This window comes from Heteronotia binoei, unplaced genomic scaffold, assembly GCF_032191835.1.
Source record: "Heteronotia binoei isolate CCM8104 ecotype False Entrance Well unplaced genomic scaffold, APGP_CSIRO_Hbin_v1 ptg000674c, whole genome shotgun sequence".
Classification (NCBI taxonomy): domain Eukaryota; kingdom Metazoa; phylum Chordata; class Lepidosauria; order Squamata; family Gekkonidae; genus Heteronotia; species Heteronotia binoei.
The window spans coordinates 227,395-252,805 of NW_026800067.1; the positions used below are offsets into that span (position 1 = coordinate 227,395).

Consider the following 25,411-nt stretch of genomic DNA (forward strand, 5'->3'; position numbering starts at 1 on the left):
ATCCATGTTCCGTGGAGGCTGTCAGACCAGTGTACCGCGGCATCCATCTCCATTGCAGTCAGAGCATGGGAAAGTGTCCGGCATGATGAGCATTTCTGACGTTACAATCATCTTTGTAGCGTACACAACCTGTAGGTAAAATTGCAGATTTGTTTAGCATGTTTCATTACAAAGGCTACTACGGATGTGTGGGAATGGGGTGGTGATAGAAAGTGCCATCAAGTTGCAGCAGACTTATGACGACCTTGTAGGGGTTTCAAGGTCAGAGATGGTCAGTGGAGGTTAGTCGTTGCCTGCCTATGCATAGCAATATTGGACTTCCTTTGTGGTTGCCCATCCAAGTATTAACCAGGGCTGACCCTGCTTAGCTTTCTAGATTCCATGAGATTAGGCTAGCCTGGGCCATCCATGTCAGGGTATAGGAATGGGTTATGGGCTCATAAACCTAATTCTACCAAACCCTTTGCAAGTATGGAAACTATATGATTAACGAAGCCTTGAGCCCTCTAGGCTTGATAGGAACCTGGAAGTTAGATAGTGAAAAGTGATGGAGTAAGCCAAGAACAGAAGATAAACCCTGCTGGATCATACCACTAGTCCATACCACTTTTGAGAATGCTACCATTGAGGTCCTGGCCTTTAACTTCCTGCCTAGTAACCTATTTTTTTCTCCCAGGACTTCATGTCTACATTACCCAACATTATTGGTGGCAGCACACACTTTGATTGCTGAATCCTCCCCAGCACTGTTCATTGACCTATGTAGACAGCATGTGATTTCCACAGCCTTCGCGCCCGGCAGGCATCATGTGGTCAAAATGTCTGTCACGGACTCCACTCTCTAGATTCCTACCAATTTAATTAACTGCTACCAAAACCCACCCAACCTCAACCTCAGAGAGGATATTGGTCCATCTTCTAAGAAAGAGGTCCCTTCCAAATCCCCCCTCCTCAGATTGATGCCCTCCAAATTATACGACTGAGGACCTGTCTACCTTAGAGACTGTCTCTCCCTATATGTTCCCCAGAGGGTACTCAGATCAGGAACCCAAAAATGGGTATTGATCCCCGGGCTGAGAGGTAAGATTCAAAACAACTCGAGAAAGAGCCTTCTCAATTGCTGCCAGGGGTCCTCTCTTGCTCCCAACTCAAGCAGAAGCCTCTCCCAGCAGAGCCCTGTGCCTCTAATGCCCTCACCAAAAGCTGTGCTTTACATCCTAGTTCTCTTTTGGTTCAAGCGAAACGGAAACTGATCCATGGTTACCCATGTGCAAAACTAAACAATGTTTTTCCTATGCCCTTAGCAGTTTTAGGATCATGCAAGCATGTGCACAGCCAAAGGCAGAGAAAAGGCAAACAGGGAGATACTTACCTGAATGAAGAAAGCTCTCCATCCTTTTGCTGGTATTGACATTTCTTTCCTATAATGATATCTTTCCTGCACAAAGATCACAGAGAACGGACAACATCTCTTTATTATAAGAAAGAGCAGATTCTGTGAACTTAGGCAGATCATGGCAAGAAGGGCAGGAAGGGTTGCATGAGTGCTTAGTTCTTGGGGCCCTTTCTTACACATCCAGGGAAATGCTGGTTGCCACTTTGGGGTCAGGCAACAATTTTTCCTCAGTTCTGATCATCCAGGGATCTTGTTTTGTTTTGGTTTTGCCATCTTCTGGGTGGGCATGGAACAGGGGTCACTGAGTGTGTATGTGGTTTTTTTGGGGGGGGCGGTAGTTGTGAATATCCTGCACTGTGTGGGGGATTAGACTAGATGACCTTGGAGGTCCCATCCAATGCTATGATTCCATGCGAACATTTTTCTAGGAAGCTTAAAAGTTCCATAAGATGCAACTCTAAAACATGAACATAGCAGCTTGATAGGTAGCAATCTAAAACCCAACTGTGAAGCTACTACTTTTTTGTCTGCCAAGAACGTACAAGCAAAGGCAAAGTATAGGAAAATCCTTTTTCCACCTCCTTAACTTTGTGGACTTATTTCTTTAACTAGTAATAAGGCCCTGTTGTGGGGAGAAATACAATGGGCACTAGAAATTTGCTGTGGGTGAGTGGCCTTGGTGGTGTTGGTGGAGCTGGGAAGGAAACGGCATGATAGAGAGAGGCAAGGTAAGTCAAGAAAGCAGCTGTTGGGAAGGGGAATGGAGAAAGTGAGGAAATGTGGGGTAGGTTATCAGAGAAGGGGGTATCTCAGAAAGAAGGGATGGGGGCAAAAGAGATGGGGTAGATTGGTTTCCATCTCCACCCCACCCTGCAGCCTCTACCAAGGAAAAGTGCAGTCTTTCTCTACAGAGGGGAGCAAAGCAACTTACATCAGTCTCGTCTCTCCCTTTTGATCTGCACAGCAAGCCCCTGTGAAGCAGGTTAGCTGAAAGTCTGTGATTGGTCTGAAAATACCCAGTCAGCTTCCACAGCAAGAAGGTGTGTCTGAAAGACCTTGCTCTGAAGTGCCAACTGCTATGACACATGCACGCACACACAAATACATATACACACTCAAAAAGCAGCCAAAATAACAGCACACACACACTTTTGTGATCTCACTGGGACAAATTACTTACGGGAGCTGATATAGTGCCTCTCCAGAGAGCTCTTCAATGTTGGTCAAAAGTATTTCAAACAACTTCTTCAGACTAACAGGAAAAGAAAAGCAGAGTAGCTTTGGGGGGGGGGGAGGCGGGGATGTACTCTGCTGTGTCTCTTCCTTTTGCATATTCACCAGGAAGATCCAGGTGGCTCTATCTACTGTTTGGTTTCTCAAATGGGGGTGGGTGGAGCCCTCAGTGAATTGAGGGAGGGCTTTCTGTGACTGTTTCCATCCTCCTCCCTCAGCCAATGGAGGGAAGGCTTTCTTTCTCTCCTCTGTGAAACGATGCCTCAATACTCAGCCTATGGAATGTGACAGACCTTGAGTGGCAATTGATGGACCAAAGGTTGATTGAGTGCACACCACAGCTGAATAGGGAGCTGGAAAGTGCCACAAATATAGGGCTTGTAAATATATAAGATATGCCATGGAAAGGTGAAAAATAGTTTTGTGGGGCTTTCTGCCTGCCTTTCCTTGAGCCTGTCAAAGAGTGATGAGAGTGGCCATGCTGCAGTGTAGATTTAGAGATTATTTGGGGATTGCAAATAAGAAAAAGCAAGCTTATTCTCCCCAATCTTCCCAGTTCAGCAGCCCAAGTCACACAGCTATTAGCACACATAAATGACACCATCCCAAGGATGAAATTCCCAGGGATGGAAAGAGCTCCAGGTAAGGGGAGAAAAGTGAAAGACCTCGACCACCTGTTGTTTCCACTTATATTTGGTGGGTTCCAAGCTGTCATCTCAGCTGTCTCCACTGACACTCCCTGGTCCCAAATCAATAAGCCAGGTCAGATACTCACTGTTTCCCACAATTCAGTCTTGATCCATTTTACAGGGTTGTTTTTAGAAGAGTTGCCAGCTGCTATCTTCATCCTGAAGTCTCGCCTAGGAATGATAAAGGAAGAATAAGTTGTGTGTTATCTGCTGAGACAAATATTTGTCAGATATTAAATACCACAATTTAATGTGGCTGGAAGAACCCTACCTGGTACCCCCAACTGTGTCAGCATGATAAGAATAGACTCTGTAGACATTGTAGGTACGTAGAATGATAGTCCCACTGGTGTTTGTCTAGAAAGAGAGGAGGACACCAGTAAGGAGAAATCAAAGATCTGTCCACATTTTAGAAGCTGAGCCTTTCTAGAAGGCTGGGCATGCCAGGATGGCTTGGTGATCTGGGTACTAGACTAGAACCTGGAAGGCCAGGTTAAAATATTCACTCAGCCATGAAGCTTACAGTTTGACCTTGGGCCCATCACCTTCTCTAACCCAGCTCACAGAGTGGTCTGTGTGTGTCTACGTGCGGGGAACACTATCACTGTATACTTGAGCTCCTTCAAGCAAAAGCAGGACAAAAATGCAATACATGGTCCACAAGCTACAGGAAATTCCCAAAACAGGCATGGGCGGTCATTGCAGAGGGTTTTGCATGGGTAACCTCAAACAGAGAGATATGGCTTGCATAGGGCCAACATAATCTCTTGTAAACTATGGGAAGCACTTTAAACAAAAACCAGACTACCCCAGACAAACACTATGCAGAACCACGGAGAATAACAGCTTGAGCTTAGCAGATAGAGTTGCAGAGTAGCTTGCGGGGGGCAGGGGTTGGATTCTGCTGTGTCTCTTCCTTTACATACTCACCAGGAAGACCCAGGTGGTTCTATCTACTGTTTGGTTCCTGGGCTTTTACCAGAACTTCCAAGTGACAGTGACCTGTATTCTACCACTTCTGAGGCCCATCACCCGCCTAAAGAGTTTTCCTTGAGTGTAAGAACCCTAGATTGAAGAAGGCTTCCGCTGCCTAATGGAGGATTCCAGGGGTCATTTTGTAGAAAAATAGTCATTAGCATAACTCATTAGCATATGCCCCACCAGCCAAAAGATATCCAATGCAAGAAAGGAGAACCCCAGATGAGCAAGGCCTGCTTGGGCTGGATGGAGATCCAACCAGCCCAAGAAGGCCTTGCTTGCCTAGGGCACTCCTGGGCCGCTCCCCCCCACCCCAGTCAAAAGGCCAGCAAGCCACCTGCCACCGAAAATCACATAAGAATTGGAGAAAGGGTGGCGTGGGCTTCTCCAGAGGTTAATGAGGGCTGCGGGGTGTGTGGCAAAGCCCCTGGTGGCTGGCTTCCTGCCTGCTCTCCTAATCCAGAGATTGTTATACAGCTGCATGTACTATTCAATGGATAATGTAGGTGGGGAGGAAGAGGGGGAACCCTCAGAAAGGTTCAGAAGCTGTGCTTCTGTGAGCTCCTGCTGAATCTGAGGACTGGAGGATACTGATCAGTTTACTTAACCATGCATTGGAAGGATTTTTGGGAACAGCTAGTACCATCATCATTATATGCTGCTGAATGAGAAAGTTCTTGTCTAGGGAGTATGCACATTGAAAATTTTCAGATCCATTTGTGATCTAGATTTCAGGAATAGTGTGCTTTTCATCACCTTGAACTTTTGGGACCATTTTAACAATTCTTCTCCAATTCCCTCCAAGGGGCAGCAGGTGTATAGAGAGAGGAAGCTGGTCTCTCCAAACACCTGTTTGGCCATTATTTTCTGTGGAATTTCTGAGGCCAGGAGTGTAGTTTTGCTTCGGAGAAGAGAGGCCTTTGGGCAAGAAGCAAACAGGCACCAGGAAACCCAACTGCAGTCACCTTGGCACCTATTGGCATGCTCACTGATGAAAGTGATACAACTGCACCGGGCTTTTATTGTAGAAATAGTAGGGCAGCAAAAGGAATCTACAAAGCGACTATCAGATTCCTGCCTACATCTTTTTGCAAATGATTATTATGTAGGAATTTGGATCACCATTTTCATCTCCCAGGAGACGTTGGGAAGGTATTCCTTGCTGTTTTCCACCAATCTGAGGTAGAAGGGAAGGATGAAAGTTATGAAATATTTTCCTTTTGTTTCTTGAAACCCATAATCAGAGTTTGGCAAGATTCTGGAAAGGAACAGTTAAAAAAATATAGATATGAATCACTTCATTGCTTAGGTTGAAATAAAGAGATCTTCCCTCCAGATGATATGTATATTTTTGCTCTCTTCTCCCTCCTACCCCCACATTTATATCTTTATAACAGAATAAGATCTCTACCCACCTGCGGCACACATAAATCATCCAGAGGCCTCAAAATTAGCCACTGGCTTCACATTGACAGTGAGAATTTGTTGGAATATTTGCAAGTTGTCAACAGTTCAGCCATGATAGGGTTAAAACTGATATTGTGTGTAAACAGCATGTTACGTAGTTAACCTAAGACCAATTAAAATTAGAGAAAGTTTTCCTGAACTAGAGCGGGAAGTGTATTTACTATTTATTAATGCACTAATTTGCTTGACGTTTTATAGCAGAATTATCTGCCTTTGTTAAGCATCCTGAGAGCAGAGACTGTGGTCCATTCTGCATACACAGCTTACTTCTGATTTTCACTGGAGTCGAATTGGTTGGGGTTTACTTCTAATGCTGTGCCTGCATTCTGTATCTTTCTCTTTCTCTCCAATTTCTATCGAGAATCGTAGTGTATATATTCTACATACCAATGAGAAATTTTGGGTAGTGTTCTGGGCTTGGTTTCTCCTGATCGATTAGTTTCACACTGGGCATGTCTTTTGAAATAGGAGATTCTTCCAGCTGAATTTACTGTGTGGTCACTATTAGTGTCCCCCTCCCCCCTTTATCAGTGGCCCCGTGGCGCAGAGTGATAAAACTGCAGTACTGCCGTCTGAACTCTCTGCTCTTGACCTGAGTTCGATTCCAGCGGAAGCTGGATTCAGGTAGCCAGCTCAAGGTTGTCTCAGCCTTCCATTCTTCTGTGGTTGGTAAAATGAGTACCCAGCTTGTTGGGGGGAAAGTGTAATGACCGGGGAAGGCAATGGCAAACCACCCCGTAAAAAGTCTGCCGTGAAAACGTCGTGATACGACGTCACCCCAGAGTTGGAAACGACTGGTGCTTGCACAGGGGACCTTTCCTTTCCTTTTCCTTCCCCCTTTTATCAGTAGTCAAGGAGTTTGCTGGAGAAAAAAACCCCCACTGCCAGCCACCGCTTAAAAAATTTAATGAAAGTCAATGCTGAGCACTTGGCTGGAGAGGGGGGAAGTGGAGATGTCAGTGCTTTGCAGCCTGAGTTTCACCCCATGGTTATTTAGAAATGACAAAAGGGGAAGATGATGGACCAGACTTTTTTTAAAAAAAGGCTGCTGCTGCCTCCACAAAGTAGGTTCCACAGCATTAGTCTCACCTATGAAATGTTTGTGGTCAGAGTCAATTTAAAAGAAAACCTTTCCCCCCCCCCCAAATTCATAATAGCCCAGCATCTTAACCAACCAAGCTAACTTACTTTTCTAATCTCCTGTTTCAAAAGACATGCACAGTGTGAAACTGACCAATAAGAACAGACCAATTAGCCTGCCTGAGAAGGGGAGGGAGAAAGTCTGAGGAAATGTTTCTGCTTTTAAATGCTTGGAAGTGAATTAAGAAGAAGAGGGGGAAATACTATTCTGAAACACCACTCTTGGAAACTACGGAGATACAGAGAATGACAACAGAATGCTGGGGAAAGGATGTGGAAGGAATTTCAAAATCCGATGGGAGAGTGAGGTGAGCGCACAAGTGAATATGGAAGTGGTTTTTTAAAGCGACGGAGGTGGGTGGTGAGAGCCGTAGTAAACACAAAAGCAGATAGGACCTGTGTAGCTATCTTTAGCTTTTAACTGTGTAGCTGTTAAGATATAGCTTCAGTAAACTAGACTGCATTTCTTGTTTTCTCCAACATATACCCTTCCTATTTTCTAGATAAACTTTCTGTCATTTAAAGCTCATCACAATATGGCACTCCAGCCTCATTTTGGGCAGGAGCTCACAGAAACGGAGCTCCGGAACCTCTACGTTTTACTGTGCTCTTTCTTTCTTACCTCCCTTCCCCCCAAAAAACTTACTTCTGGGCTCAGCCCCTCTGTGGAAATTTTTGCTGCACTCTTAAGATTTGACAAATTTGCTAATATTTCCCCCCACAAAAAAAGGGGAAAATAACCAAAACATATAAAGAAGACAGATGGAAATCATCCTGCCACTCCTATTTCAAAGTAATTTAAGAAGTATGGTGGGAGTAAGGTTTTATTAGGATAATTGTAATTCAAGAAGCCTTTTAAGATAGATGCTGAGCTGATACAATTTAGTACACCTGCCAGTGATGTCACAGGTGTGTGGCATATGCAAATCTGTTATGCTAATGAGTTGTGTTAATGAGCTCCAGCACCTCTTTTTCTACTAAATGACTCTTTATGGCTCTCATTTATTTCCTTTGCTCTCCTTAATTAACTGAATAGAATTCCAACGCAAAACAAAAGGAACCAGACCATCCTGGCATACATGAACATCACTGCCATTTGCAATGGACGCAAAGGTTTGCTCACAAACAGGGATCATTTCATAGAAAAAGTTAATCCTGTCACTCTAATGATTAATTTGCTGCCATGAAAACATATACGCGGCTAAGGAAGAGGTTCAACAGTACTCAACAGACACCGCCCTTAAGATACCACTATTTGTCACTCCTGGGTTTTCTCTATCAGGCAGGCTGTGGGATATCTTATTGAGAGGCAGGTGGCTTGCTTGATATCTCAGGATCCACGCACATGCTTTGCCAATGCTCCTTCATCTATAATCAATAAATCAGGGGTGTGGAACTCATTTGTTATGAGGGCCGAATCTAACATAAGTGAGAGACCTTGTTGGGCTGGCCATGTTGGGTTGGGCCATGTGTGTACCTATTTAAGATTAGGTAGCAGAGATATACACTTTATAAAGGACACAGATTTTTTTTTTTAAAAAAACCTCTTAAAATATGCTTAAAACATTAGCACTCATTGGTCTTAAAGGTGCTTTCTTTCTATTTCTCCCATGGGATCCAGGGAACTGGGCAAAGCAAGCTATGGCTCTTTCCTTCCTTCCCCAGGGGACTAGGAGGGGGAGGAGCCTCAGCCAATAGAAGGAAGAGAGGCTTGGCTCAGAAGCAAGCTCTCCCTTCCCCCTTCCTCCCCAAGGGAGAAGCCTCAGCCAATGGGGAAAATAGAGATCTTGCTCTGTAGCTCCTGTGTGATTGAGCAAGCCTTACAAAGCAAGTTGTGATGCAGAAGGAAGCAAGAGAGAGGGAGAAGGAAGCAGACAACAGCCAGTTGCTCGGGGGCCTGATGGGAACCCTCTGGGAGCCTGATTTGGCCCCCAGGCTGCATGTTTGACACCCCTGCAATAAATGCTGTGGTCTGCTCTGACCTGGATCTCACCAGATCTTGGCAGCTAAGCAGGGTTAACTCTGGCAAATTCTTGGGAGACCTCCTTGGAATATCAGAGTTGGGAAGCAGGGGCAGGCTTTATTCAGGCACCCCTCTAAATATCCTCCAGGCCCCCGGCAGGGGTCTGTCACCGGAGGTCACCATGGCTTCCAGGTACACACACGCACAAATGCACATGCATATAAAAATAATGTTGTAATAATGTAAGTTTCATAGAAGCAAGTCATGTGCAGTTGCTGTTGAGCTTGGATCTGATGAGTCCTCTCTGAAAGGCCAAAAATGTAATTTCGTGGGATTTTTGCCATTTTTACAACTTCTATTATTTAGGAACAGGAAGGAAAAGTAGAACGTATAAACTTACTGAAGATATTTTGTACCTTCCAGTTGAGAAAAGTAATAACGTGAGTTGTCAGGCGGGAAGAACTCATCCCCTGAATAAATGATTATGCGCTTGGCTATGTCTGCGTATTGCTCATTGTAGGCTAAAAGGGAAAATCCAAAGGTTAATTTCATGGAAAGTGCATGAAGAGTCCCACTCCAATCTCAACTCCAGATGAGCAGAATGGAAAAAGAGCCGTTGCACAAGACCGAAGGAGGTGCTGCTTTTTGCATCACGGATAGATATAAATGTGCTAAATAAACTCATGTATATATTCTCTGTGTTGATTTATGTATATAGTCTCTTAACAGTATAAATACCACTAATAAAAAATATCATATGCTTTCATCCAAATCACTAGTACAAAAATTCATGCAAATTTTCTTACCAATATTACAAACTTCCACAGTGCACAATATCAAGCAAATTGATTCAACAGTATAAGCATGTATTAACATCCATCCGAAATGTGCTAAGAGCCTAAACAGTCTCTTTCCCAAAATATAATTGGTACCTATAGCGACGAAATGTAGAAGACAGTGCTTATAACAAGTATAATATTCCTCCCGACAGATTTATTAACTGCACAATCCTAGCAAAACCAAAAACTAATGTGCCAAAACAAACAGAGCCAAAATCAAACCAGAGAATCTTTGTAATGGGAATTGAAAGGGGGACATTTTTTCAAACTCAGTACCACACTGAGCCTGCTTCGGCAGGGAGGGTGGGATATAAATCAAATAAATAAAAAAAATAAACAATCAGTTGCAGTGAATAGAATGCTCAGCAGAACAAGTGCCACTATGGCAATACTAGCAAAAAAGGACTAATGTCAAACCAGAGAATCTCCACAGTAGAAACTAAAGATGGGGGCCATTTTTGCAAGTTTCAATGGACAGAATGTCCAGCAGAAGCAGTGCAAGCTTAATAGAACTGATGCCAGTCTTCAAAGCACAGACTCACAACAAATTCAAATAGGGAATGAGGATTTTGCAAGCCAGTCTCAACAAGCTGCAGTAAGCCCAGCAGAACCCAGTGCCACTGTGTCACTGCAAGCTTAAAAGAACTAATCTTAAAGCACAGATCCAGGCAAAGGGGAGAGATTTTGCAAGCTCTGAGCAAGAAAATGAGAAAGAACACAAAGGAACCAGGACAAAAGGGGGGGGCCTCTTGAAACTGACTCATTTGGAGTTGACAAAAGCAGCATGGAAGCCCATGGAAATGCTTGATATACAGAAACGAATTCAGGGGAAAAAGAAAGGGAAAACAAAAACAGTCCTTGAGAGCCTGCAAATGCTGTCTACCAATGTTTCTAGTAATTCCCAGATATTTCCCAGATATTATCCTAGTTATTTCTAGGATTCTTTTATTCCTAATTTAAGAACATAAGAGAAGCCATGTTGGATCAGGTCAATGGCCCATCTAGTCCAACACTCTGTGTCACACAGTGGACAAAATTTTTTTACACACACACAGACAGACACACAAACGCACTGAAGGAAATTTTAGCTTGGATTGATTTAAATAATTGTTTAAGGTCTTATTTTTATTGCTGTTTTATCTTATTTGGACATTGTTTGACCCTAACCTGTGAGGCACCCTGAGCCTGCCTTTGGTGGGGAGGGTGCAATATAAATTAAATTAAATAAATAAAATAAAATTAAACAGTAATCAAATTGATTTAAAGGGAAGAAAATATTCTTCTTATGAAATCTGGTTTCAATTAAATTTCTTATCTGAAGGCACTGAAGGATTGTTAAGGGGCTACTTTCAGTCTCATTCTGAAGTTCTGAAAAAGATTTTACATTTTTGCTAATAGATCAAATGGCATACTAGATATTTATATTGATATGGATCAAAGAGACTCCTTAAAAGGATGCATAAGGGCTTGGAACATCAGAAGGTTGTTTAATTTAATAAACCTTGCTGAAGACGTATGCCCACAAATTTTTCCGTTGACACAGAAAAGGCATTTGATAAAATAGATTGGGCCTTTATGGGAAATATTACAATTGATCACCTTGGCTTTTTTTGTAGCATGAACTCATTTGCATATTAGGCTACACTCCCCTGATGTAGCCAGTCCACCAAGAGCCTTGTAAGCTCTTGGAGGATTGGCTACATCAGGGACAGTATAGCCTAATATATGAATCATTTCCTGCTACAAAAAAAGCCAAGGTGATCAATTGTAATATTTCCCATTTTTTGACTTAACAAGAAGAGTAAGAAAGGGTTGCCCTCCCTCTTGCAAATACTTCTTAGTCTTGTAACTGAAATTTCTGGCATTGCTGTATGACAACATCAAGTTATTAAAGACATTAATTGCCAACAAAACACCACTAATCTGGTATAGTAATATGATAATATTGTTATTACAATAAAAGATTCGAAGATTTCAGCTCAGGATTGAAACAAGTTGAAAAAGGAGTTTGGTGCAATTTTGGGCTTCAAAGTTAATAATATCAAGTTGGTATTAATGAGGATAGACCTAATTTAATTGTAAGAACAAGTTGGGATTGTACAGGTTGCCTTTTATGCCAGTATTCAATCATGATGAGTTTGCTGAGTCTTGGCAGAAAGATGATTTTAAGATATGGGAGAATCTAAAATTAACTAAAGTGGTTGATTTATTAACAATCACTCCTTCTTCTCTAGAAATTCACTGTGTATCCACAAGGATCATACATGCTTACCTAGGGGGTCCACAAGATGAACCAGATCACTGAAACGGGGATTATCCAACTCTTGTGTTATATTCATCTCATAGAAGGGTTTCAGCATATAAGACCAGCCGCAATATGCTCGGTATTGGTGGTGGAAACTCTGTTGAAAAATTTGGCTCATGAGTCTTGGATGCACACGAATATACACTCAGCAGAGTTTGATGGTGCTGCCCAGCAGTTTAAGAACTGGAGTTTTTAGAATAAGACCAGCCAGCCAATGTGGCAAACCAGGATGCTTTGGAAGATATTGAGAGCCCAATCTAGTGGGCTAGCCTGAATATTGATGATTCCTCTATAGCTAGAAATAGATCGTGATGATACCTACAGGACTGCCTCTCCCAATATGTGCCCTGAAGATCATTACAATCCACTTCACAACATTGTCTAACCATGCCTGGCCCAAAGGACATCCATCTTGCCTTAACCAGGGCCAGGGTTTTTTGACATGGACAGGTTCGAATCAGCTCCCTGCAGAGATTCAGATTCAGACTTACTACCTTTTCACAGGGCCGGTAAGATGGAGCTATTTCACCGGGCCTTTCGTTGAGGCAGTGGGCATCCATATCCCATCTACTTGGCCTCCTGTACTTCTGGTGATGCCATCTTTTTATTTATCTTTAAGCCTATAGCTTCATTGATGCTGAGCGTACCCAATTGGAACTGCCACCTATGTTGTCATATTACTGTTTTACTGCTTTTATTATGCTGTTTTAATGGTTTTAATATGTATGTATTGATTGTGTTTAAATTACAATGTTTTCTGCTCTGAGCCCACTCCTGGGAAAGGGCGGAATATAGGTCAACTAAAATGAATGAGCCTCGTGGCGCAGAGTGGTAAAGCTGCGTTACTGCAGTTGGAGCCCTCTGCTCACGACCTGAGTTCGATCCCAGCGAAAGCTGGTTCAGATAGCCGGCTTCAGGTTGACTCAGCCTTCCTTCCTTCCGAGGTCGGTAAAATGAGTACCCAGCTTGCTGGGGGGAAAGTGTAAAAGACTGGGGAAGGCAATGGCAAACCACCCGGTAAAACGTCTGCCGTGAAAATGTTGTGAAAGCAATGTCACCCCAGAGTCGAAAACGACTGGTGCTTGCACCTTTACCTTTTTAAAATGAATGAATGAATGAATGAATTTTGTTGGTTTTCATGCTACCCTTGTGGTTGCACACACAGCAGGATTAATCCACCAGTGAAGTAATAACCCATTAATTTATTTTGCCTCCAAATTCTCAGAACTAACTGGATTGAGCTACAGTTCCCAGGCAGCATTTCAAGAAACAGCAAATTGTTTCTGATCTAATTTAGAATGCTCATCATAAACATGAATGGGCCTGGCAGTCAGTGATGCAAAATGTGAAGGAATTCGGCCCCCACCCAGCCGAGTGGCCGATCGGCTGCTATAGGCTGGGGGCCGTCCATTCCCTCCCCTGAAGGATGGAGACAGTGGACTCTCCCTTAAGCTGATTGGGGGCGTGGGCGACCTTATAAGGCCGGCTCTGACTCCGGTGGCGCAGTTTGGAAAGCCACTCTTGTCCTGCCCGTCATGCAGTGCAGGGAATAGGCTGGTCACCTCATTAGGGGCCAGGTAGGAATTTTTCACCTTCAAACATATTGGCCAGTTTTGGGAGTGTTTTTGCCTACCTTGCACTGAAGGCGATGGGCGCTGGCAATTGGTTTGGGCGGTGCTGTTAAATAGATTGGTCACTGGCTGTTTACTGTTGGGAACATGTTGTGTGGGGTATTGGTGAGCTCCCGTGGCACTGCACCATTGGGGTGAATGGTGCCCCTGGGGTGACCATTAAGCTGTACGGCCCAAGGTTGGCTCCAGGGACCCTTAGGATCCCGTCACTTGGAGTTGTCCACATCCCAGGCTATACGGCTTGGGGGATGGTGGAGCTCAGGTGAATGGGATATTGTGCCTGGCCAGCCAGGTCTGAGCCGTTGGGTTGGCTCACACCCGGGGCTTGGGGCTCGCCCAGTTCTGGGTTAAGAAGGTGGTCTGGTACTGACCCCTGGCTTAACCTGTCCCCACTGTTTTCCCCTTGCCGTTGAATTAGTTAAATAAAGTGGCCCTTTAATCCATACCTGTGTCTGTCTCGTTATTCTGACTGGGGGGGCAATGACATGCTGGTGGGGGAAGTCATTCTCACACTGCACCCTATTAGACTCACAACAATTGACGCTGCAGTGCTGAACAGAGTTACACAACTTCAAAGGCCATGTGGCTCGCAGGGGTGGCCAAAGGTAGCTCTCCAGATGTTTTTTGCCTACAACTCCCATCAGCTCCAGCCAGCATGGCCAATGGCTGGGGCTGATGGGAGTTGTAGGTAAAAAACATCTGGAGAGCTACCATTGGCCACCCCTGCAAAGAATTTGAAAAGGTATAACTCCAATCAGGACTGCATTAACTAAGTAAAGCACATTTTTTTTTTCAGTTTTATATGCATGGGCAGGGGTTGTATTGTAGAAAAATAGGTGGTGGAGCTCATCCAGGGATTGTTATGCAGCTGCACATACTCTTCAATGGACAAGGAGGTGGAACTCTCCGAAAGATTCAGGAGCTTTGCTCCTGTGAGCTCCCACTGAATCTGAGGCCTGTGCTTGTGTGTGCACCTGGAAGTGACTGACTCCTGCTAGGAGCAGGAGGTGGCTGAATAAAACCTGCCCCTGCCCTCAGGCTCTGGTATTCCGAGGAGGTCTCCCATCCAAGCACTTTCCAGAGTTGATCCTGCTTAGGTTCCGACATCTGACAAGATCAGGCTTGCCTGGGCTATCCAGGACAGGCTAGCAAAGCACATTTTAAAAGTTAAATTGGTACTATTTTCCTATAGAAGGCATTGAGCAGCTAGGGGGATGGAGACCAGGGCAGCTGTGAGAAACATCACACGAGCATGTGTACACAAAACTTGTGCTATGCAATCCATCATCATTTGAAGCTCTCCAGTTTTCTTGAGGATCTGAAGGGTCTCTTGCTATTTGCAGTGAAACTGAACTTTGCAGAGGCTTGGAGATATTTGCTTGCAATTGCGGTCTCACCTCAGTGAAATTCAGGAAATCCATGGCAATGGGTACAATTCCTTCAACCCTCTTATCAACAGCAGCCGTCAGCCAGGAGATCCAGCCACCCTGCAGGAAGAATAAAAAAGGGGTGCAAAAAGCATCTGAGATTATGGTAATGCCCATGTGTACAGCAATGAAAGCAAAATGCCTAATTACTGCAGCTGCTCATATCTGCCACTCACACATACCAACGCAATGCCCGTCAATGTAAATCTTTTAATGACTTTATTATCATTGTTCTTCATGTAGTGTGTTATAGTGTCCATGGCTCTCACTGCGGCCTGCAAAGAGAGAACAGGAGAACAGTCACTTTCTGGGGAGCAAGAGATGTTTGCACAGCACAGGGGTGGCCAAACTGCATCTCAGGAGCCACATGTGGCTCTCTCACACACATGTGTTATGTGGCACTGCTCTATTGGGCTGGCTTGAAGAAGGAATTTGTCTCTTTCAATCACTTCTCCAAGCCAAGCCAGACGATGTCTTAGAGAATGCATTTAATGTTGCTTTCTTTCCACCTCTCCAACCCTCCTCCATCTATTTTCCTTCCTTTATTTTTTATTTTATTTTGTAAATTTAAAGTCTGCCCTTTCCCATAATGGGCTCGGGGTGGATTGCAACACAATACGACAGTTAAATCCAACAATAAGACAGTTAAAAAGTTAAAACAGTTGAAACCATTAAATAAAAAATTAAATAAGGCAGCGTAGATGGCATGAAGATAGTTCTCAGATTGAGACATAGGAGTCCTTCCTTCCTTCCTTCCTTCCTTCCTTCCTTCCTTCCTTCCTTCCTTCCTTCCTTCCTTCCTTCCTTCCTTCCTTCCTTCCTTCCTTCCTTCCTTCCTTCCTATCTCGTAGCTCTCGAACATCAAACATTTATTCTATATGGCTTTTATGTTAAGCAAGTTTGGCCACTTCTGGCACAGAGGTTGTTTTTATGGCACATCTTCACAGATACAAGAAAAACAGAATCTCAGGAAATGTTTCTACTTAGGGCCCCATGTTATTCTAGGTGGTAAACCAATTTTATTATTTTTTGTAACATATTGAAAAATATTCATCAAACATATATTTTAAGATATTCTCTCTCAGCTTGACTTCGCGAACGAAGATTTAAGAAGGGTGCAGTAGTCCATGTCTGCTGCAGGCTCGCTGGTGGCTGACAAGACCAATGCGGGACAGGCAGATCCGGCCACAGTGGCTGCAGGGGAAAGTCAGATTTGGGGTTGGTGCTGTAGCAGTGTGATTCTTTCTCAATCTCCTTTTGTCCTCAAGACCAGCTATGCATGCGTTCTCAAAGGAAGAGACAGCCTGGTGGATGGTGTGCCTCCATGCTTTGCGATCTGAGGCTAGGTCAGACCACTGGTGATGGTTGATGCGACAGGTGCCAAGGGATTTCTCAAGGAGTCCTTGTACCTCTTCTTTGGTGCCCCTCTATTTCGATGGCCGGTGGAAAGTTCGCCATACAGAGCAATCTTGGGAAGGCGGTGGTTTTCCATCCTAGAAATATGCCCTGCCCAGCGCAGCTGCGTCTTCAACAGCAGTGCCTCGATGCTTGTAACCTCCGCCCTCTTGAGGACTTCAGTGTTGGTCACAAAGTCACTCCAGTGGATGTTGAGGATGGTGCAAAGGCAGCGCTGAAGAAAGCACTCAAGGAGTCGCAGGTGATGACGGTATAAAACCCATGATTCGGAGCCGTAGATGAGGGTTGTCATCACAACTGCTTTGTAAACATTGATCTTTGTGCCTTTTTTCAGATGCTTGTTGTTTCACACTCTTTTGTGCAGTTGGCCAAATGCACGGTTTGCCTTTGCCAGCCTGTTGTCAATCTCCTTGTCGATCCTGGCATCTGAGGAGATGATGCATCCCAGGTAGCTGAACTGCTGGACTGTCTTCAGAACTGATTCACCCACAGTGACGCAGGGAGGGTGATAATCTTCCTGGGGTGCAGGCTGGTGGAGAACTTCTGTCTTCTTCAGACTAACTTCTAGGCCGAATAGCTTGGCAGCCTCTGCAAAGCAGGACGTCATATGCTGCAGAGCTGATACCGAGTGGGAGACAAGTGCAGCATCATCAGCAAACAGTAGCTCTCGGATAAATTTTTCCATTGTCTTGGAGTGAGCCTTTAGTCGCCTCAGGTTGAACAGGCTGCCATCGGTGCGATAGCGGATGTAGACACCGTCGTCATCATCTAGATCTACTGCGGCTTTTTGAAGCATCATGCTAAAGAAGATCGTAAAGAGAGTTGGCGCGAGAACACAGCCTTGCTTTACACCTGTGCCTATTGGGAAGGGCTCCGAGAGGTCGTTGCAGTGTCTGCCTTGGCCTCGCTGGTATTCATGTAGCTGGATGATCATGCTGAGGAACCTTGGGGGACATCCTAAACGTTCCAAGATTTGCCACAGGCCTTTCCTGCTAACGGTATCGAAAGCTTTGGTAAGGTCGACAAAAGTCACATATAGACCCTTGTTCTGTTCCCTGCATTTCTCTTGGAGCTGCCTGAGAACAAATACTATGTCAGTGGTGCTCCTGTTAGCTCTGAAGCCGCATTCGCTCTCTGGGAGGAGTTCTTCTGCAATGGTGGGCACCAGTCCGTTCAGGAGTATTCTGGCAAGGATTTTGCCTGCGATGGAGAGCAGGGTTATCCCCCGGTATTTGGAGCAGTCTGACTTTTCCCCTTTGTTCTTGTGTAGAGCGATGATGATTGCATCGCGAAAGTCCCGTGGTAGTTTGCCTTGTTCCCAGCAGGTGACAAGTACTTTGTGAAGTGTGCTATGTAGTACTGTGCCCCCATGCTTCCAGATCTCTGGTGGGATTCCATCAACTCCCGCTGCCTTGCCACTTTTCAGTTGCTTGATGGCTTTAACATGTACTTGTTTAATGTTTAATATGTACTTGTAGAAAAATTATATTAAATTTTTGTTTTTTAATCCAATGAAACATTACTTTTCTTTTTTGCGGTGAATTTAGTCCATTTACATTCCAAGAAATTAGTTTGTAATCCATAATGTTTCTTCAATTATTCTGTATCTCCAATTTATTTGTTGTCCGCAAAAAAACCTTTCCATGCCTTGAGGATCTATTATTGTAATTCTCAGTCTTTTATACTCAAAGCTAAGACCTTCAGGTAGAATCCATCTATATCTTATTCCCTTCACCCTTAGCTTGTCTGTCAATATCTTCAATTGTCTTCTGTTACTTACGACCTTCCTTGGCAGCTCCTTCATTATTCTTACTCTGCTTTCCTCCACTACCATTGCTTTTTCAAATTGTTGACTTAAAATCCTTCCCACCATATCTCTTGTAGTAAATTTTACTACCACATCCCTTGGTAGCTTGCGCTTTCTAGCAAATTCAGAGTTAACCCTGTAAACATAATCATACAAATGTCCCATCACCTCAGGGTCCTCTCCCATATACTCAACGCTGATGGGACAAGCAATTTGCTGCACACCAGAGGCATTTCTTTGTTAGGTGTGTGTGGGTTTCTTCAGATCAATATATTCAGAAGTAGGGATGGGCACGAACTGGGCCATGAGCCAAAATTTGAACTGAACTTTGCTGGTTTGAGGCTTGTGAGCTGAGGTTCATCACCCACCTGTCCGTTGAACAAATCTCCAAGCTTTTGGGCATGGCTCAGAGCTGCTCAGAAAGCAGAATCCACAAAGCCTGGTGCAAAAATGCTAGGTAACGGTGGGGGTGGTGATGTTTTCCAGCCTTGGAAACACAAACTGGGATCCTCAAAGCTTGTCAGGCAATGTGGCTAGTCAATAACAGAGCTCCCTTCCTGTTGCTTGCAATGCGAGGGGGCGATGTATACAAGTGTTTGATGAGCGTGCATTCCCTTTTTTGGGGGGGGGGGCACAGTCATCATCATCATCATCGTCATCATCATACCTTTTATTGGTATACTCAGGCATAATATGAGATGAGGACAGACAAAATATACAACCTGAGATTGAGAACAATAAACTAATAGAGTATAGCAAAACATGCCCAGCATAGATGTTAATGGACTTCTCCTGAAATTTACTAACAGCCCTTGTGATTTCTATTTCATTGTCTTTCAGTAGACAGTGGTTACAGGGTTACAGGGAAGAAGAGAAAGATTTCCAAACAGTTCCCTCCAGGGTTTAGAATATAGCTGGCAGACCAGCAATATATATTGGATGGAATCTGGACTGTTTGCCCCACAAGGACAGACTCTCTCAATATATGTGATTTGGAGGAATCTGCCATAAAAAGAATTGAAGGAAAGGCATTCATCCTTGCCAACATAAATGCTCTCCATTGCTGGGTCCTTTCTAGATCACATGGATAGTTGGCTATTTTTTCAAGAGGTTGAGCAGGACCAAGTGCCTCGGGTGAGCATGTATAATATTGAACAGAACATAATTTAGTAAGTTCTTAATCAAAGAGCCTTTGTTTAATCCGTCTGAGATTATAGAATTCATCAGATAGGATGAATTCTTCCATTGCAATTCCTATGTGCTTGAGTTTATCTATAATTCCTTCCAACCACACAACATTGTAAGCATCTTTTTAAAGATAATTGAGCAGTTCAGCCCTATAATAACTTTGAAGCCAATATTTAAAAGTTAAGATCCATGCTTTGGTCGCTATAAGGTGCATATCCATTTCTGCACAAATTATAGTATAAGCGTCACAGTTGGGCACTCCAAGAAGTTGGCGCAAAAATGTGGTGCAAAAATGTTGGCACAAAAATGTAGCCTGAATATTTTCTATTTTCTTATTTAAGGCATTAATCCACAGGGGAACGCCACAGGGATAAGCTTTTAGCCTGAAAAATTTTGATTGCAGCAGGGAAATATTGGTTACTTTTATGGTAGTAAAAATGTTTGATTTGAGAGGAGGCAAAATTGGCTGTATTAAATGTTCTGTTACAATGAACTGCCCATTTGAGATTATAATTGAACGTTAAGCCTAAATATTTGTAGCACTTGGTTTGTTCGATTTCTCGGTTACCTATATACCATTTTTGCGGGTGCCAACTTTTTGAGAAAACCACAACTTTGGATTATAATAGTTTTTAGAAAGTGAATTTATTTGGCAATAATTATCCAAAGCTTTGAAATATCTCTGCAATCCCACTCCTGTGTGGAGAATAGTTGTATTGTCAGCACACAATACTAATGGAATTGGGAGATCGTTTAGTTTGAGTGGATGCCCGTTCGTGGATTTAAAGAATTGCGGTAAGTCAATTTAACAAAAAAAATATTTAAAAGATATGGGGCCACACACAGCCCTGTTTAACTCCTTTAAAAACAGATGTTTTCCTAGTTAAATGGCCTTTTGATGACTATTTAACCTGACAAATTGTATCTGTTTGTATTTTTTTTAAACAGGATTAGAAGGTGGGGCTCAATCTTTTGGTCTGCTAGTTTGCTCCATAACTTATTTCTATCCACCAAATCAAAAGCACTCTTTAGATCAATAAAGGCTGCGTAAAGTTTCTTCTTGCCTATGTTCATGTACTTATGTAGGGCACAGTCATTCAGGATGGAGCAAGTGTATTAGCATGAGAAAGAGCTTTTCTGCTGGGGTGAGGCTTGCTTTACCAGCCTACTCAGTCAGGGAGGGACTGGGGGAGGAGGGACAGAGAGGTGGAAAGAAATTAACTTTAAATGCATTCTCTAAGCTGTTGTCTGGCTCGGCTTGGAGAAGCGGCTATTCTTTTTGTTTGTTTGTTGTATTCTTGGAGCAAAAAGGGAGGGGAAATTGGGATTTAATTTGGTTTACTGGGAGTTTGCTGCTGTCAGTTTCCCCTTCCCTTTTCGTTTTAGTCTTTGGGTTGCAGTGCAGGGATTTCTCTTTGGGTGTTTTTGTCTGGAGGATTCCTCAGTATCACCTGATATTTCTCTGTCTAAAGCATTTGTTAGCCACCTTTCTCCCTTGCAGAACTAAAGGTAGCTTGCAATAAAATTAAAACAATGATAAACAGTGCAATACAAAGACTGTAAATAAAGCATCAATGATCAAAAGCACATAAAGGACCACAATTGACATGGGCTGGTAATCTGGCAGGGCCACATGCAAAATGGATAGACATGCTATGGCCAGTCACATGACATGGGTCAGGCACATCACAAGGGGCTGATGGTAGTTTTTACTTATCTTCTTTCACCCACGAGCACACTGATCTACAGATCCAGAAGAACATGCAAAGATTAGGCAATCTTGAATGAGATGGAGTGGACTCCCTGAGTCTGAGAGCCAGCCCTGCAGGAGACAAGAGGTGAGGGTTACCTTGACCATCGGGAATTGCACAAGCCAGTGTGGAGGTGCAGTTGGGTCATTCATAAACCTCCACCATGAATATGCAACTGTATCATATCCGGTGATGTTCTTGTATCCTAAAGGATGATCCTGGAAGATAGTGAAGATATAGGATTGGAACAGAAGCAATAAAAAGAAATATAAACTTGGAATCAGCTTTGGGAAAGGAAATACACCTTTCCTAGTCTGACAGTTAAAAGATATTGGAGAGCCAGTTTGGTGTAGTGGATAAGTGTGTGGACTCTTATCTGGGAGAACCGGGTTTGATTCCCCACTCCTCCACTTGCACCTGCTGGAATGGCCTTGAGTCAGCCATAGCTCTGGCAGAGGTTGTCCTTGAAAGGGCAGCTGCTTGGAGAGACCCATCCAGCCCCACCCACCTCACAGGGTGTTTGTTGTGGGGGAGGAAGGTAAAGGAGATTGTGAGCCGCTCTGAGACTCTTTGGAGTGGAGGGCAGGATATAAATCCAATATCATCATCATCATCGTCATCATCATCATCATCATCATCATCATCATCATCATCATCATCATCATCATCATCATATTGGTCCTTTAATATAACTAGTAATAAGGCCCATTGTGAAGAGAAATACGGTGGGTGCTTGAAATTTGCTTTGGGTGAGTGTCATGGTCATAAGGGGGGGGGAGAGGCAAAGATAGAGAGAGGCAAGTTATGTTGAGAAAGCAGCTGTTGGGAAGGGAAATTAAGAAGGTAGAGAAATGTGGGGTAGGTTATCAGAAAGTGGGGAGGTGACCTCAGCAGGTTATAATGCAGAGTGTACCATTTTCTCCAGGGGAACTGATATATGCCCATCTGGAGTGCAGCTGTAATTCTGGGGATTTCCAGGCCTCACCTGGAGATTGGCAACAATGGTTCCCCAGGAGGAAATGACTGGTTTGGAGGGTGGAGTCTATAGTGGTGCACCTTTCCTGAGTTCTCACTCTTCCTCAAATCCCACCCTCTCCAGGCTACACCTCTCTAATCTCCAGAAATTTCCCAACCTGGAGTTGGCAACGCTCTCTCCTTTACTGCCAACCATCACTCAACTTTGATCTGCCCCTCTGACTTCAGCTTTCCATCTTCTCTCCCCTCTCTGCAGCCTCTAGTTAGGAAAAAGTCTTTCTATACAGTAGGGATGGGGCAAAATAGGTGGGAATAGATTGCTTTCCATCTCCTTCCCCATCTCTGCAGCCTCTACTAAGAAAAGTACAGTCTTTCTCTGCAGGGGGACCAAAGCAGCTTACATCATTCTTCTCTCCCCCTTTTGATATGCACAACAACCCTGTGAGGCAGGTTAGGTTGAAAATCTGTGACTGCACCAAAATCACCAAGTCAGTTTCCACCTGGATCTGGCAGACCCTGCTCTGAACTGCCGTGTGACACTGGCTGTCATGGGGAGGTTAGGCCAGGCTAGGTTGAAAGCATGTGGGTGGTCTGAAATCACTCAGTCAGCTTCCACAGTAGAATCCTGAATCTGGCAGACCCTGCTTTGAAACGCTGATGACCACAACACAGTGGCTGTCATAGGGGGCTGCTGAATAAGAGCAAGCAGCCAGGTCTAGTTAAGTCATGCCAGTTGGGTGGCATCAAGTCGCCCAGTGGGTGATGCCAGGTCTAGGGTAGGAAACAGAGGTGGAGATTGAAGATATTCTGGTATCACATCTGAACTCCAGATAACAGATCTCTTTCTCCCTGGAGAAAAGAAATGCTTTGGAGGGAGGAATCTATGGCATTATATTCAGCTAGGGTCTCTTCTCTCCCCAACGTCTGGTTTCTATAGACCCCAGCACAAAAAACCCCCTTTCCCACCAACCTGGAAGTGGCAGCCTTAGTCAGGATTGGCCCAAATGAGTTCTCTGTCAAAGGCCGAAGTAGGCCTGCAAAGGACTTCCTCCCCCAGCCTTTACTGACAAAAGCAAGCTTGGTAGTAGAATTGCCAGGTCCAACTCAAAAAATACCTGGGTACTTTGGGGGTGGAGCCAGCAGACTTTCCCATCCCCATAATAAACAAATAAAGAAAAATACAGCAGTACAGTTCCCCTGAATACTTCTTCACTTCCTTTTCCCAGCAGCTGGTTGTACTTCATTAAATGAAAGTGAACACACACACACTCTCTCAAAAAACAGCCAAAATAAGCACAGTTTACAAATACATACTTTGTGATTTTATGGTGGCAATTTACTCAGTGGAGCTGCTGAACAGGATCATAGAGTTGGAAGGGTCCTCCAGGGTCATCTAGTCCAAGCCCCTGCACAATGCAGAAAACTCACAAATACCTCCCCCTAAATTCACAGGATCTTCATTGCTGTCAGATGGCCATCTAGCCTCTGTTTAAAAACCTCCAAGGAAGGAGAGCCCACCACCTTCTGAGAAAGCCTATTCCACTGAGGAACCACTCTAACGGTCAAGAAGTTCTTCCTAATGTTGATCCAGAAACACTTTTGATTTAATTTTAGCCCATTTGTTCTGGTCTTACCTTCTGGGGCCACAAAAAAGAATTCCACACCATCCTCTATATGACAGCCCTTCAAGTACTTGAAGATGGTGATCATATCACCTCTCAGTCACCTCCTCTCCAGGCTAAATATGCCCAGCTCCTTCAACCTTTCTTCATAGGACTTGGTCTCCAGACTCCTCACCATCTTCGTCGCCCTCCTCTGGAGCTTGTTTATATCCTTCTTAAAATGCGGTGCCCAAAACTGAACAAAATACTCCAGGTGACGTCTTACCAGAGCAGAGCTAAAGTGATAACATCACTTCATGTGATCTGGACACTATACACTTTCCTACCCTTGCAATGGGCCTACCATGTCCTTGCTCTTTTTCTTACCCTGAACATAAGAAAAGAAAAAGAAAAGCCGCCCTGAGCCACTCCGGTGGGAAGGGCGGGATATAAGGCTAAATATAAACAAACAAACAAACAAACAAACAAACAAACCTTTTTTGTTGTTTTTAGCATCTTTGGCCAGTCTAAGCTCATATTGAATTCTTTTCTAACTCTTTCTTTAGTTTTTCAAACTCTTTTTTTAATCACCTAATAAGTCCCCTGGATAATGGTGGTAAAACTTACTGTGAGGTGCATTTCAGGAAATTACCTGTCTGGCTCAGGGGTGAAAGGGAAGCTTCAGCAAAGAGAAGTCCATTAGTACTTACATAGAAGGTGAGTGGTTGGGAAGGAAATGGATTCAGCACAGCTACGATCCTGCAGAGAAACAATGGGCACTTTCATACTGAGGAGAAAATTATGTCTCATTCAGTCTGTGAACATTAAAAGGAAGGGTGGGACCTTAGCCATATAAGACAGTTGGGGACAAGACGATTAGATGAAATATGAAGCAGTCTCAGTTGTCCCCTAACCTTATATTATTTTATTACCTCCAGATCCTTTTTTAAAATTACAATTATAATTACATAGGGTTACAAAGTTTTGGATCAGACTAAATTTCTCAGGTGTAGTAGATGGGTTAGTCTCTCTCGCTCATGCGGTTATAGTGAGGTCAAAATGGAGGAGGGCGGAGGGTCTGCCTAAGCTCCTTCGGAGAAAGGCACAAAATAAATTAAGAAATTTATCTTTTAAGGGCATGTACATCTCTCATGATTCTTACTTCTCAAACTATTAGCATACATCTCTACACACTACAAAAAGCAGCTGTCCTACGAGAAAATGAGATAACTTCTGCCATTTAGTGACATTTTGTTACATACGATTTTGATTTCATCGCTGCTAGAATAATATCAGCCCCGTTGAAAGGACTAGTTAGAGGTGAAATATCATTTTGACCAGGCTGGAGTATAAGGAGACATGAGTCTCTTAAATGTCTCATTCTTCCGAACATAACAATTGTCAGTTCATGGCTCCAGTATGGTTTGTCCACTTCAGATTCTGGGAAGAGAAACACAGAATTCTGCATTCAGGACTCTCATCATCAGTGTTTCCTCTAAGCTGAGTTAGTGTGAGCTAACTCACAGTTTCTCAGCCTCCAGCTCACACATTTTTGTCTTGCTGCAGGAAAAATGGCCCCAGAGCAAGCTGATTTATGCAGTAGCA

General features: G+C 43.8%; 1 protein-coding gene across 1 annotated transcript; it reads right to left on the bottom strand.

The window, feature by feature from the left end:
- Positions 1–21: 21 nt before the first annotated feature.
- On the bottom strand, positions 22–25,082 carry LOC132590770 (autocrine proliferation repressor protein A-like). Its single transcript, XM_060263693.1, has 12 exons — positions 25,069–25,082; positions 24,517–24,565; positions 21,329–21,448; positions 15,251–15,343; positions 15,039–15,128; positions 11,978–12,107; positions 9,267–9,387; positions 5,419–5,554; positions 3,590–3,675; positions 3,405–3,489; positions 1,373–1,438; positions 22–129 (listed from the first exon to the last, which is right to left on the bottom strand). Exons 1-12 carry the CDS (start codon positions 25,080–25,082, stop codon positions 22–24), a joined length of 1,098 nt encoding a protein of 365 aa, XP_060119676.1.
- Between the last annotated feature and the right edge of the window lie 329 nt (positions 25,083–25,411).